General features: G+C 35.6%; 2 protein-coding genes and 1 pseudogene across 2 annotated transcripts; 2 read left to right on the plus strand and 1 right to left on the minus strand.

The window, feature by feature from the left end:
* The first annotated feature begins 950 nt into the window (after window positions 1-950).
* Window positions 951-3,964, plus strand: LOC147293812 (putative disease resistance protein At1g50180; annotated as a pseudogene).
* Window positions 3,965-7,986: 4,022 nt separating this feature from the next.
* LOC147293813 (putative disease resistance protein At1g50180) lies at window positions 7,987-12,157 on the plus strand. The gene is made up of 3 exons (XM_086231997.1): window positions 7,987-9,099; window positions 9,611-11,401; window positions 11,857-12,157. The coding sequence occupies exons 1-2, from the start codon at window positions 8,052-8,054 to the stop codon at window positions 11,380-11,382; spliced, it is 2,820 nt and encodes a 939-aa protein (XP_086088123.1). The 5' UTR covers window positions 7,987-8,051; the 3' UTR covers window positions 11,383-11,401; window positions 11,857-12,157.
* Window positions 12,158-13,296: 1,139 nt separating this feature from the next.
* Window positions 13,297-14,870, minus strand: LOC147293814 (cell number regulator 7-like). Its single transcript, XM_086234353.1, has 4 exons — window positions 14,792-14,870; window positions 13,997-14,068; window positions 13,501-13,710; window positions 13,297-13,352 (listed from the first exon to the last, which is right to left on the minus strand). Exons 1-4 carry the CDS (start codon window positions 14,868-14,870, stop codon window positions 13,297-13,299), a joined length of 417 nt encoding a protein of 138 aa, XP_086090479.1.
* Window positions 14,871-16,214: the final 1,344 nt, after the last annotated feature.

Raw genomic sequence — 16,214 nt, forward strand, 5'->3', positions numbered from 1 at the left:
AGGATGCTACTAATGACCATAGTACATGAGATCAATAGCATAGCATGACTGCATTCATAAAACAAGCAGAGCTCTCAACAGAAAGCCAATAAATTGGACCATCAGACTCATACAAAAATATGTTTAGCAACTTCTAAAGAAAAATTAATGTCATAGTGCATCCCTAATATTTGAAACACAAATGTTCAACATCATATAATGACTTAATATCAAGAGGACGATCATCTATGGATGTGATATTTTATTGAAGAGATCAAGACATGATTCTCACCCTGCTGAACTTCACATCAGGAATTCCATCTCTAAATTATACTTCTCCCAACTCATATTCCAGATCCTGAAATATATTTAGAACTCAACCAGTTAGAAGCCATATTTAAAATGGCAGTATAATCTCATTGTTCTCCATAAAAAGATCTTTTTTAGTAACATAATATTTAGCAAGGCACCATAGAACTGAAACTAGAGAAGCTGATATGATACCATAGTTACACGCCTGAGACTAGTCCCTGGGCTTACAACATCCATTTCAGTCAAAGAATTAACAAGGGATGCCCAATCTCCATTTACTATATGCACTATGGATGCTAGCATAGCAAATTGATGCCTCTTTTCCATCTGAAGATTCTGAACAAAGCAAACCAAAATCCAAAATAACTATGATGATATCATGTACGCAGGTTGGGATTGCAGATGCTAAAAACTTTACCATATTCACTTTAGAGATGCACAAAAACTTACTTGACCACTAAGTGATGGATCGATGTGTCACTGCTCCAAAAATTAAATTTGATGTCGGATCAACAAGATCATATATATATATATATATATAACTTCGACAGCAACATTTCCCTAACCCGTGAGTCATTGAATCCCCAAATCAAAACCCTAACCCTAAATCCCTAATTTGAAATTTCAGAGATGAGACATACCTTTTGATTTTGGGAGAGATGAGAGTGAGAGATGAGATCGAGAGTGAGATCGAGCCTCGTGGGTGTGGGCGGTCTCGAGACTGGGATAGAGGCGAGATCGAGACTTCGAGAGTGAGATCGAGAGAGATCGCGACTGGGTACTAGCTGGGTGTTTTTGGAAATGGGAGATCGCGACTCGCGAGTGACTAAGTGAGAGCTGAGAGTGAGAGTCTTCAACTTGAATCATATATGCTGTGATGATGAGAGAGAGGAGGGAGAGAGGAAGCTTTTGGGAGTGGTCCTGTCGCCATCGGCCACCGGACGAGAAAGTTCTCGCCGGAGAAGATGATCGGTGCTGGGAGAAGGAAGAGAAAGACCGCGGACAGAGCTAGATCGAGAAGAGAGAAATGTGAGAGTCATGAGAGAGAAAAAATTTAAGTAGGAAAATAAAACATATCAGGTGTGTTACTGGAGATTCGGTCCTCAAAGGAGAGAACCGGTTCTTAAGCCCATAAATTTCAAAGCGAGTTACTGAAGGACCGGTCCTCAAGAGTGAGAACCGGTCCTCAATCCTAGTTTTCTCAAACATCAATATTTTTGAATTTTTATAAAATGTCCTAGACTCCTAGTCAATCTGTATTATCTATTTGGCGTGGTAAATTGGAGAGGGAAAGAGGAGGGTATTACTTTTGGTCATGGCACAGTATGAAAACAGTGACTGATAGTTAAAATATTACTTTTGGTCATGGCACAGTATGCAAACTGTGACTGATAGTTAAAATATTACTTTTGGAATATGCACAGTATGCAAACAGTGACTGATAGTTAAAATATAAACAACATACCAAAACCGTGAGAGTTTAGAAAACCACCAAACTTATATAGAATCTGAACAATACTAATACATGTCACGGTTTGGTCATCTGTGAATTACTACATGGCACAGTTTGGTCATCTGTGAATAGTAACATGGCACAGTTTGCTCATATGTGAAGTTATTCATTTCTCAGCTGGCTTGCAGCGGCTCCACGCAGCCGAAGTTGCTAATTTTTAATAACCCTCACAGTTTACCAGTGCCTATTATTAAATTACTCACCCTTTCTCCGTGTCAACTAATTTAGAGTTACTGATTACTCCAAACCATGTATTAAAATGCTCTAATCTCATCCACTTCATAATTGTGAGTCATTGTTCGTGCCTACTGTCCATTTTTTCAGTAATGGTGTTACTCTTAAATTAGGATAACAATAGTTAACTAATAGTAAATACATGATTATATATAATAATTGTGTGGATTCGTGTAGAACCTTTGGAGGGATCAAAATGGTATTATGTCCCCATCCAAAATGAAAAAACAAAAACAAAAATCTAACAATTATCATATGGCAGTCCTAATAATAATAATAATAATAATAATAATAATAAATATTAATAATAGATCATTGGCCGGCTTACAAATGGGACATTGTTTGATAGCGGGAGCAGTTGAGTGCTAATATGAATACGTCAACACGGATTGGGAAGATGCCAATTTTAATTATACAATTTGTATTGGAGGCTTTAATATATTCATGATCGAAGACTTTGATTTTTGGTCCTCATGGTTGACTTGAACTTATGTGTCACATATACTGTGGTGAGCTAACAATCGCTGGAATAATCAACCATTTTAGAGAGGACAAATGGAATCCTGGCAAACTAAATTATAAAACAAAAAAAATAAGATATGCCAAGAAAAGGTTAGTTGCAAATTATAAAATATTCTTATCTGCGTGTAATTATTTAAGGGGAGTAGCTGTCATACAAGTTGTTCTCTCTCTCTCTCTCTCTCTCTCTCGTTTTCTCTCAACTTAAAGATTTTCTCTGAAACCAAACACTAAGAAGCTCTCATCTCATCAATCTGATCAAAAATTAGATCTGCTTTACTTGTTTTCCTTTTGGGGAAGAGAAGTAATGTGGCTCAGGCTGTTGTTTCATTTGAGGGTGAAAGGGTCGGAAACTTGCTCATTCAGGAAGCCACATCCTTGTTTGGAGTCAGAGGCCAAGTTGAGCGTGCTCGGACCGAGCTACTATTCATGCAGGCCTTCCTCAAAGATGCTGATGCAAAGCAGCAAAACGATGCAAGAGTACGCCTTTGTGTTGCCCAAATTAGAGATGCTGCTTATGATTTGGAGGATGGCATTGCAACTTATGTCGTAAAAGTGGATTCCATGAGGAATGGAGGTATAAATAATGTTCTGAAAAGATATGGTTGCATCTTTAAAGGAGTGCATCTACACAAGATTGAGTCCGAAATTGGGAACATTACAACCAAACTGTCTAATTTGAGGTCGACTTTGCAAACTTATAACATAAGGGAGATTGGGGAAAGTGGAGGTTCCACATCCTCCCAATCGCACAAGAGGCAATATCAACTGAGGCGAACTTATTCTCATGTTATTGAACATCATGTTGTTGGGTTAGAAGACCATGCAAAGGAAGTGATTATGTATTTGGTGAAAGATGAAAATTGCGCCCGAGTTGTTTTTATATGGGGGATGGGTGGTTTGGGGAAGACCACTCTTGCAAAACAAGTGTATCATCGCAAAGAAGTGAGACGCTATTTTGATTGTTTTGCTTGAGTATGTATTTCTCAACAATATAAACTAAGAGATGTTTGGAAGGCAATTTTAGTTAAACTTATTTCTGCAACCAACGAGCAAAGAGAAGAAATTGCAAAACTAGAGAATGATGAAATAGCCAAGAGAATTTATCAATTCCAAATAGAAAGGAGATGTTTGGTGGTTCTTGATGACATTTGGAGCATCAAGACGTGGGACATTCTAAAAGCTGCATTTCCAAACCAAGAAACCAAGAACAAAATATTACTTACAACAAGCAAAGAACTAGTAGCTTTGCATGCGGACCAAAATGGTTTCCATTACCAGCCTCCACCACTAAATGAGTATGAAGCTTGGAATCTGTTTGAGAAGATAGCAATACTAAAAAATGATCGATGCTATAGGTATTTCTCACTCAACCTTTTACCCTTACTTTTCTTATTTAGAAATTGAAGCTAATAGAAATCATTGCATTCAATTTGGCTCTACTTCTATAATTTTAGTATTTGTGGAAGATGTATATACACAGGTTTTGTTTTTCATACAAATTATAACCCAAGTTTTTTATCCTTAGATTAGTATATTTTTCATTAGTCCTCTTATTTCTTACATAAATTATAACACAACTTCTAGACTATACCTTTACATTAATTAGTATATTAATTCTAAATGGGTGAGATTAAATCTAGCATGGCAAATTTCTTTTCACTCTTGGGATTTTATTGTTTTCAAATATTAGTATATAAGAAGCCACGCCATTTTAAACTTTCTTCATTTCGTAATTGGAGATTCAAATTCGTTTGAACAATGGACATTGATGATAAAATGTTTTTCTTTTTATTTTATATTGTAAGATTGCTAATGAGAAGTTTCATTGATTTGATTTTTTTATTATTTGTCAGACTCCGAAATTTACAAAAAAAAGAAAGAAATGGGAAACTAGCCATTAATGTGCTTGCAGGACTTCTAGCTAGCAAGATAGAACACAATTAGTGAGTGGTACATAGTGCATGCAGATGTTATTGTAAACATAAGGAGGGGCACGGACCAGAACCAAGAATATGCAGGTGCATCATGGGTGTTAGCATTGAGTTAAAATTGTGTGGTTGTCGTCTCAAGGACTACCACATGGGAATACTAGAGAAACTACCAAACCTAACAACTCTCTACCTTTGAACACAAATTTTTGAGGAGATTACAAAGATACTGGTTTTCTCCAAAGGAGGCTTTCCACTTCTTCAATTTCTTTCCCAGTTTCGGATGGAAGAAATAATAGAGTGGAGGGTGGAGGAAGGAGCCATCCCTAATCTTTGCCGATTGCAAATTGTGCGCTGCAGAGGATTAAGGACATTACCCGAAGGGCTGAGATATGTGACTACCCTCAGTGAATTAACCATTACAGGGATGCCTAGTACATTTTGTAGTAAGCTTGAGGAAGGAGGAAATGATTTCTATAAAATCCAACATGTGCCTTCTTCTGTTTATGGGTACGCACTTCTTCTTAATGTTTGTTGTGTTCTTCATCTTGCTTCACTACATTAGCAATTTTCTTTTTATTTTATTTATTTTTTATCTTTTTTGATTCAGCACTTGTTGGTTCTCAGTTTTGCTTCCTTGTTTTAACTTCATTTTCATGCCTCTACTCAAGTGCAAGACCAACCAGCTTCTTCAATTTAGTATTTTTTTTTTTTTGGCCAGGATTTAATTTAGTATTAATCAAATAACTTTTTACTTTGGTAAAGCAGTTGAATTAATGAATTAAAGTATTAGAGAATCAGAGATCACTGATTTAAATTTCAGAAAAAAAAAAAAATTTCCATGAAGGAGTTTGATCTGTAGAGATCATTAATTTCAAATACAAACGGACCATGGTGATTAGGAAGAGTGTTAGGCTGAGTCAGAAGTACCATGTACAAATCAATGCATATGAATATTTTATTTTTATTTTTATTTTTTTTTGTAAAATGCTTAAATTCATGTTGCACTTTTGGATTACAATTATGGTCAAATTGCTGGCTTTGTCCTACTCTGCAGCTGCGCATAAAATTGAGTATGCAAGAGGTGCATGTGACATGGAATCAACTGAGCAAAATTGTCAGATACTTACTAGGATTTGATAATTGGACATTTACTTTGTAATAATGAATTTTGTGTCGTTTGAAGTAATTGAATTTACTTTGTAATAATGAATTTTGCTTCGTGTGCTGCAATTGTTTGGTGGATATTTCCTTTTCTCTTTTGTATGATTGAATACTTAGGACAACACTGTACAAATTGAGTGTGTGGATGTTGTTGGATATTTCATTGTCATCGTGGAGATTAGCTAAAAGCAGAGACCTCCTTTTTTTTTTTCTTTCTTTTTCTTTAATTTTGTGTGAATGTGTCTATATGGACAATGGTGTATAGGATGCTTACATCCATGGGCGAATCTACGTTATAGGCTGCCTGGGCTGCAGCCCAGGTAATTTTTTTTGTTTTTTAAGCCTAGTACTTATTTTCAGACAAAAAAAAAAAAAAGTCCAATACCTATTTTTTATGTTTGCTGTGCATTAACCATCATTGTAGTCTTGGACTCTTGTAGACTTCTAGTCACGTGGGATGTGTAAAGATTAACCAAAAAATAAAATATTAATTTATTTTTTTTTCTACTGAACATTAAACAAAGAATAAAGTTTCATAAAAAATTTGTTTCTTTCTCCCTTCCCAATTCCCCCAATCCCCTAAAGGCAAAAGGGTCAAAATAGAAAAATTCAAAATATTTGATTCCATTGTTACATCTATGAAGTTTATTAAAAATTGACTTCGAAACAAGAGAGAGGATAAATTTCTTGTTGATTATATGATCATTCATATTGAACGAGAATTTTCTAATAGTATCGATAATTAATGATTTTTACTCGGTGAAGAAACGTAGGCCCTAGCTTAGATAGTCTTTATATAGTATTTGCATTGCATATTTAATTGTTGTTCTGCTATCTTTTGTTGTGTGGTTTTTTATGTTTAGATATGCATTTTGATGTGTAAGACTCATTACATCTTCTCTAATTATGTGTAACTTTTATTTTATGACAAAAATATTTGATAAGCTAAGTTTAGCCCAGTCTACTTAGAAATCCTGAATTCGCCCCTGCTTACATCCACTTTTCTGACAGATTAATAGACTACTCAAATATTGGAGGCTTTAATATATTCATGATCGAAGACTTTGATTTTTGGTCCTTATGGTTAACTTAACTTCGGTGTCACATGTACCGTGGTGAGCTAACAGTCATAGGAATAATCAACCATTTTAGAGGACAAATGGAATCTTGTCAAATTAAATTATAAATTCTAAAAAATAAGCATGGCCGGTCCTAACTTTTGGAAGATTTAAGGGCGAAAATCTAAATTAAGCCCTTAATTTTAGTTGTAGAAAAAAAAAACTTTTGTAAAACAATTGACAATTGATAATTTAGAATCAGTGTATTATAATACTTTCATTAACAAAAGATCTTCTTCTAACATTTCTAGAAACAAAATTATCAATAATAATTTCAAATTAGCTATGATAAATTGACAAAAGAAAAATAGCAGCAACATCACACTCTTTCCATTAACTTCAATAAAATCCAACTATCCAATTTAGTTAACATAACAAGTTTTTAATTCATTATCATCTAATTCAATTAACTTCTTTAAATTAAACAAGAACCCAAAAATACCTTCATATATTTTCAACTATTCAAATCTATAATTTAATGAAGCAAGAGCATTATCGCTAAGGCGGAAGGCGTAAAGATTGTATCGCTGTAAAGCTTCTTATTTCTTTAAGAAAAGAGAAAGATGAAGGACCATATATAAGTTTAAAGTTTCTAGATTTTTTTTTTTTTTGAAATTTGAATCATATTAATTGAATTAATTGATTATTAACATTGAGCCTCCGTGTAGTTCTTTCTACTGACATTGGATTTGACCATTTGGGCCTCTGTGAGGCAAATAGACTTATAACTTTGCTTTTTTATTTCATATTTTTTTGCAGTAGAAATTTCTTTTTAAATATATATATATATTAACATATATATATATATATAATATAAAAAAATTTGTGGGCTCTCCTTGAAAATGAACCCTAGGTGGTCGCCCTCAATGCCTCCCTTCAGGACCGGCACTGAAAATAAGATATGCCAAGATTGAAAAAGGTTGTTGCAAATTATAAAATCTTCTTATCTGTATGTAATTATTTGAGGGGAGTAGCTGTCATACAAGTACGTTGTTCAACAAATATAATTGAGGAAAGTGGTCATTAACGAACCACTGTATGATTTATGGGAATGAATTGGTTGACTTTACTTCATACATTTATAGATGGAAGAGATAATGCTCCATTTGTAATCAAGCTTTAGTTTTGCTCTCTCTCTCTCTCTCTCTCTCTCTCTCTCTCTTGTTTTCTCTCCACTTAAAGATTTTCTCTGAAACCAAACACTAAGAAGCTCTCATCTCATCAATCTGATCGAAAATTAGATCTGCTTTAATTGTTTTCCTTTTGGAGAAGAGAAGTAATATGGCTCAGGCTGTTGTTTCATTTGTGGTGGAAAGGGTCGGAGACTTGCTCATTCAGCAAGCCACATCCTTGTTTGGAGTCAGAGGCCAAGTTGAGCGTGCTCGGACCGAGCTACTATTCATGCAGGCCTTCCTCAAAGATGCAGATGCAAAGCAGCAAAACGATGCAAGAGTACGCCTTTGTGTTGCCCAAATTAGAGATGCTGCTTATGATTTGGAGGATGTCATTGCAACTTATGTCGTAAAAGTGGATTCCATGAGGAATGGAGGTATAAAGAATGTTCTGAAAAGATATGGTTGCATCTTTAAAGAAGGAGTGCATCAACACAAGATTGAGTCTGAAATTGGGAACATTACAACCAAACTGTCTAATTTGAGGTCGACTTTGCAAACTTATAACATAAGGGAGATTGGGGAAAGTGGAGGTGCCACATCCTCCCAATCGCACGAGAGGCAATATCAACTAAGGCGAACTTATTCTCATGTTATTGAACATCATGTTGTTGGGTTAGAAGACCACGCAAATGAAGTGATTATGCATTTGGTGAAAGATGAAAATTGCGCCCGAGTTGTTTCTATATGGGGGATGGGTGGTTTGGGGAAGACCACTCTTGCAAAACAAGTGTATCATCACAAAGAAGTGAGACACTATTTTGATTGTTTTGCTTGGATATGTATTTCTCAACAATATCAACTAAGAGATGTTTGGAAGGAAATTTTAATTAAACTTATTTCTGCAACCAACGAGCAAAGAGAAGAAATTGCAAAACTAGAGAATGATGAAATAGCCAAGAGAATTTATCAATTCCAAATAGAAAGGAGATGTTTGGTGGTTCTTGATGACATTTGGAGCATCGAAACGTGGGACATTCTAAAAGCTGCTTTTGCAGACCAAGAAACCAAGAGCAAAATATTACTTACAACACGCAAAGAACCAGTAGCTTTGCATGCGGACCAAAATGGTTTCCATTACCAGCCTCCACCACTAAATGAGTATGAAGCTTGGAATCTGTTTGAGAAGATAGCAATACTAAAAAATGATGCTATAGGTATTTTCTCACTCAACCTTTTACCCTTACTATTCTTATTTAGAAATTGAAGCTAATAGAAATCATTGCATTCAATTTCGCTCTACTTCTATATATAATTTATTATTTATGGAAGATGTATATTCACAGGTTTTGTTTTTTATACAAATTATAACACAAGTTTTTTTATCCTTAGATTAGTATATTTTTCATTAGTCCTCTAATTTCTTACATAAATTATAACACAACTTCTAGACTATACCTTTACATTAATTAGTATATTAATTCTAAATGGGTGAGATTAAATCTAGCATGCATGGCAAATTGCTTTTCACTCTTGGGATTTTATTGTTTTCAAATATTAGTATATAAGAAGCCACGCCATTTTAAACTTTCTTCATTTCGTAATTGGAGATTTAAATTCGTTTGAACAATGGACATTGATGATAAAATGTTTTTCTTTTTATTTTATATTGTAAGATTGCTAATGAGAAGTTTAATTGATCGATTTTCTTTTTTCATTATTTGTCAGACTCCAAAATTTACAAAAAAAAGAAAGAAATGGGAAAGACCATGCTTCGACATTGTAAAGGTTTGCCACTAGCCATTAATGTGCTCGCAGGACTTTTAGCAAGAAAGAACACAATTAGTGAGTGGGACATAGTGCATGCAAATGTTATTGTAAACATAAGGAGGGGCATGGACCAAAACCAAGAATATGCAGGTGCATCATGGGTGTTAGCATTGAGTTATGATGATTTACCGTATCACTTAAAACCGTGCTTTCAATATTTAGGTCATTATTCAGAGGATTCTGAGATTCCAGTCAAAAGATTGACTCAATTATGGATGGCAGAAGGTCTTATCTCTTCGACACAACAAAGGCAAGGCCTAAGGGATACAATGGAGGATATAGCATACAATTGCTTGAGTGAGTTGGTGGAAAGGTGTATGATTCAAGTTGGAGAACGAGGCTCGATTAGGAAGATTAAAACGTGTCGAATTCATGATCTTATGCGAGACTTGTGTTTGTTAAAGGCGCAAGAAGAAAACTTTCTCCAAATTGTCAATTTTTCGCAAGGAAACGAGGCAATGCATCCTTTTTCTTCTTCTATGGTTACCGAGGCAGCACCAATGGGCAAAGTTCGAAGACTTGCCGTGTACTTGGATGAGAGTGCTGATAAATTGGTTCCATCAAGATATGGAAAAGATGGCCACCTTAGGTCTTTATTATACTTTGGCAGGATGCCAGCTGAAAGTAATAAATTAATAGCATCCCAGTTCAGGTATTTCAAATTCCTTAGAGTTTTGAAGCTTGAAGATATGTTTAAAATAGAAGTAGAGTTGCCCATTGAAATTGGGGATATGGTCCATTTAAGGTTTTTAAGTCTTCAAGGCAGCAAGATAAAATCCTTTCCATCATTCCTTGGTAATTTGATATGTTTGCAAACTCTTGATTTTCGGGTTCCAAATTGGGAGATGGTCATCCCAAATGTGATAAAGAAGTTGAAACAGTTAAGACATTTATATTTACCCGGGAATTACAGAGTAAGGGGTAAACTGCAACTGTCTACTCTTCACAATTTACGGACGTTAAGTACCGTTTTAATTGGGTACAGTGATTTGAATGATGTTGCTGAATTAACCAATCTCAGAAAACTGGACATAACATTATCAAGCCCCTTACGAAATCTGGAGGAAATCTTGAAAGCGACAAGCAGCACGCTTAACCGTATTCGGTCTCTGTTTGTGGAAAACTATGTTGGAATGAATAGTTGTGGGGAGGTTATGCAAATAGTATCAAGCTGTCCTCATATATACAAGCTGAGGGTGCATGGGCCAATTGTAGAATTACCGAAAGAGTTCCAGCACTATCCAAACCTCACCAAGTTAAAATTGTGGGGTTGTCGTCTCAAGGACTACCACATGGGAATCCTAGAGAAACTGCCAAATCTAACAACTCTTTCCCTTGTACAAGAAACTTTCGAGGAGAATACAAAGATACTGGTTTTCTCCAAAGGAGGCTTTCGTCTTCTTCAATTTCTTTCCCTTTTATGGATGGATGAAATAATAGAGTGGAGGGTGGAGGAAGGAGCCATCCCTAATCTATGCCGATTGCTAATTCAGAGTTGCAGAGGATTGAGGACATTACCAGAAGGGCTGAGATATGTAAGTACCCTCAGGGAATTAACCATTAAATGGATGCCTCGTACTTTCTGTTGTAAGCTTGAGGAAGGAGGAGAGGATTTCTATAAAATCCAACATGTGCCTTCCCTTGTAATTGGGGAACCGGTAGATGAGTAGGCACTTCTTCCGTGCATGGGTACGCACTTCTTCTTAATGTTTGTTATGTTCTTCATCTTGCATCACTTCTTCTTAATGTTTAGATAAAACTTTAAAACTCGTAAACTATCCAACTAATTATAACTTAAATGAAACACAAAAACCAAACAAACAAACATAACCTATATCTCAGAGAGTAGAGAATTAGAGATCACTGATTTCAATATACAGAGGAAAAAAAATTCTATCAAGGAGTTGATCTGTAGAGATCATTGATTTCAAATACGAACGGACCATGGGGAATTAATAGGAAGAATCTTAGGGAGAGTCAGAAGAACATTATTTGTTTCATAGCATTGTGAAAACAGTAATACATACATATCAATGCATTATGCATATGAATATTTCATTTTTTTGTAAAATGCTTAAAATTCACGTTGCAGTACTTTTGGGTTTCAATTACGGTCAAATTGCTGGCTTTGTCCTACTCTGCAGCTGCTGGTAAAATTGACAAGGTATGGAGAAGGGAGCATGTTAAACGGACTTTTCCTTGTCACTGCAAGAGGAGCAAAAGATGTCATCAAGTTGCTCCAAGTACCTGATGAGTGCACGTACACTTTGTGTGTTTGACTCAGAGAAGACTTACAAGTGGAAGACCTGCATGTGACATATATGAAATCAGCTGAGCAATTGTCACATACTTACTAGGATTTGAGAACTGGAAATTTATTACTTTTTTGTGGTGTTTTGCCGTAATTCAATTACTTTGTAATGAATATTGCTTGGTGTGCTGCTATTGTTTGGTGGATAGTGTTCTTTTTATGACCATTTAGACTCTCTTTTTTGTTTGTGTTAATGCAATTATCAAATATGCGTGTGTGCTGCAGCAAAGAGATTTCCTTTACTTTAACAACACAATACAAATTGGGTAGTGTGTTGATGTTGTTGGATATTTGATTGTTATCATGGAAATGAGCTAGGTAAAAGCGTAGGCCTTCCCTTTTTTCTTTTTTCTTTTTTATATATTTTTCTTTTTGTTTTTCTTTAATTTTGTGTAAATGTGTTTATATAGGTATACCAGTGTAGGATGCTTAGGTCCACTTTTCTGACAGATAATGGACAACTAAAATATTTGCAAGTTGTTGCAAGCTAGCTTGACAGCGAAAAGAGATGTTGACATTAGGAAAGATACTTAAAATATGAGATTGTTATGTATGTCATAATGCAATAATGCATGTCACAAAATCATTGTATATGCCCCAAGGTGTTATTTGCAGATATGTACTTCTCTTATTAAATCCTCTTTTTATTCTTCTTAGATGAGGACATATAGAGATATGTTGGAAGCTAACAGATGCTTAGAAAAAGCATGTCAGATGATTGGTTTAAGTTGAAGGTTTGTATATACTTGTGTTCTCTGTCAATAGTTAAAATGCAATTAAGTATATATTAATTTTTACAGTGATCATTTGCTTCGATTTCCATTATGATGAATGAATTTTTTTAGGTTCAATAGATTGAGCAAAAGAAGGGAAGCCTGGTGAAGAAGCCAAGGCTGCTTTGAGGTGTTCTGTCAGGGAAATGAAGTATATGCTTTTGATTTGTCCTTTTGCAGCAAAAATAAGGTCTTTGCTTTTGATTGGTTAGTTGAATATTAATCAGTTGTAACCTAATGATTATTCGAATAAAGTTAAAGAAACTGCTGATCACTGCTGAGGTGATAAAAATAGCATAAAGAAAAAGAAAAAAAAAACAAAAAACCAGAACAAGGCTATTTTCCTTTCATACATGGAACATACTTTCTTAAGTACACACACTTTCTGAACATTGTTCAATCTTGAAATATAAGTCACACCATTCAGCCATTCCTGATTATTATCTTAAAAGATATAAATTGAGTAATTAAACATAAAACATTGCGCCAAGTATTGCAGATCATTTGAACATGGAAGGAGGCATAGGTGGAGCAGCAGTTGGTGGCCCAATCCAACCTAATATCATGCACACAAATACAACATAAGAGTTATGGTTAGTACAATAGTACCAAATGATGATGATGATGGACGATGGTGATCAATCATCATCAATGATTGATGATGATGATGATGATGGTGTTGCATATATGGACTAGTTTAGAACCTTTGGCGGGGTCGAAGCCTTGAGCTTTGAGCTCAGCATGTTCTTGGCAGAGGGCACATGGTTCACAGCAGAAATGAACACAACAATCACAACAAGGATCCTCTGGTAAACCAAATTTTCGGCGTAACTTCTCTCTGTACATGCATGAGTAGAACCAATGGCACTGAATCGTCATCAACAACCCGTACACTATGCTTTGAGAAACACATGCTATAAGCAAAACCAAACCAAAAATACAAACTCCAATTATTAACAGAACAGCTAATAGCTTAATTATAAAGTAGGCACACTTATGCAGAAATTCTTGTATACATTGGGGGTATATGTACAACACCCCTTTATAATAAACCGTCGCATCCTAATCAATTATTGTGAGAGAACCATTATATAATGAAAATTTACCTCTATTAGGTTCTGAGGGAGCTAGTGTGCTATAATACAAATGAAATTAGTCAATATTGATTAAGGAAATTTTTGGTGATCTTGTCACACTTACAAGATTGTCCTTCGTCCACAGTTTCTGCAATTTGGCCGAAGGTGAGACATGGAACAAAGCATGTTATACAACCTACACCAAAATTACGGATCAATTTCATCAATTATGGCTTTGCAATGTATTATGAACAGAACTTTTACTCCTTTCATGAAATGTTCTTCTCTTATTGACCAAGTGCATTCATGTGTGAACGTGTGGTTCAAATTATCAATTTGATAACATAATATGCCATATATATGTACATAAATAAGTTAAGTTAAACCTCAATAGAAAGAGCCTATATATATATATATATATATATACAGGCTCCTTCTGTTGAGGTATACCTCAACTTATTTATGTTGAGGTATGACCTTGTTGGGGCCCACATGAGTCATTTTGTATCGATCCGAACCGTTCGCAAGGATCATCTTCATTAATAGATCATCCTTGCAAAAAATTAGCCAAATCGGAAATCATTTGCCTATCTAACTTTGATAAAACAAATGGACGGTTTCATCGAAAATACTTGGTTCGTCCATTTTTTTGATCAAAGTTAGATAGATAAATGATTTCCGATTTGGCTAATTTTTTGCAAGGATGATCTATCTATGGAGATGTAAAAATTGAACGGTTCGAATCGACACAAAACGGCTCGTGTGGGCCCCAACAGGGTATACCTCAACATAAATAAGTTGAGGTATACCTCAACAGAAGGAGCCTGTATATATATATATATATATATATAGCCAAAAGAACATGGTCATCTTACTAAATGTTTATGTGGCAGGAACAGAGAGGATGCAAATAGCTTACATGTAGTGACATCTCCTCCACAGTTACAAAGACCACCGGACCATTTGGACTGCTGGCGATGACCATAATCAACATTCATACTTTCAAAATGCAATGCAATGCAAACATATATGTAAATTGATATTGTGGAAACTGAAAGAAGAAGATTATTATTAGGTGCTGACAATGTATGTTCCTAAGTTTTGGTATTTATACACCAATCCAAACCCAATTCGAGTAAGACATTATCTTTGGGAAGTTCGCCTATGAAAATTGAAATTAATTAATTATATATATGTATGCTTCATGGTTCATGCATCTGTTGGTATAGAGCAGGTCATATCCATCATCATTAACAATTGTTTTTGAGTGTCAATCCATTATGGACGGCCACAAAACCCTCCAACAAAAAAGACATTGGCAAAGAGCCATATATATAGAACCAAAAACTTAAATAAAAACCTTAAAGAACAAAAAACTCACTTACAATTATTTGTTTGTCTTGATGATATTGATAGTGAGGTAGCTGGTTCTCTGTTGTCTGGGCCTTGGGCCCCCATGTTAACTAAAAGAAAAATGGAACAAATGGGACATTATGGTTTGATGCTTAGAGAAATTGAGAGATAATACGAATAGGTCAACAAGAATTGGTTTGATGCTATCGTATATTTCTATTCAGATTATGATTGGGTTAAGGGTATAGGCCCATAAGAAAGATTATGATTGAAAATATTGTTTATATATTGGGTGTGGACTATTCAGACCACTCAAATATATATGCTGAATTGACTACCCTCCTCATTTATTTTGTAAATATTCCTAATATACCCTTAATGTAAATAAAATTTACAAAAAAAAAAAAAAACCACAAAACCCCATCACCTCCCACCCACCTGACCAGTCACTCTCTCTCTCTCTCTTCAATATGTCGCTGTTCAACGACCAGTGGCGGCGAGACCACCATCGGTCAACTCGTTTGCCTCTCCTCTCTCCCCCCATGGTAGCCTTCAAATCAGGAAAGCCCAGAAAATCCGAACCCAGGCGAAGACCCGATCGACCCTTCGCCAGTGATCTTCCTTTTTCGGCGGAGTTGAGACGCCAAACCACTTGGGCTTTGTTCCCTAAGTCACGGCGAGTCCAACCCTGGTCTTCCCTTGCTCATCTGACCACCGTGCTCGGCTAATCGACATCGTGAAGCTTCGCGACTTTCGTCGCAGAATTCGGCAGATTCTGGCAGCAAATTGGGTCGACCCAGGTATGGTTTTTGATCTTCTTGTTGTGTTCTTGTTGCTGGTTAGATTGGTTTGAACCAATTATGGGGAGGGGTAGTGGTGGCGGTGGTGTGGTGAGGTGAGATGTGGTGGGGACGGGTGAGGTGTGGTGGGGATGGGTGGGTGGGTTGTTAATGGGGATGTGTTTTTTTTCTTTAATGCAAGGGTAAAAT

Source organism: Dryas octopetala, chromosome 2 (genome assembly GCF_963921425.1).
Source record: "Dryas octopetala chromosome 2, drDryOcto1.1, whole genome shotgun sequence".
NCBI lineage: Eukaryota > Viridiplantae > Streptophyta > Magnoliopsida > Rosales > Rosaceae > Dryas > Dryas octopetala.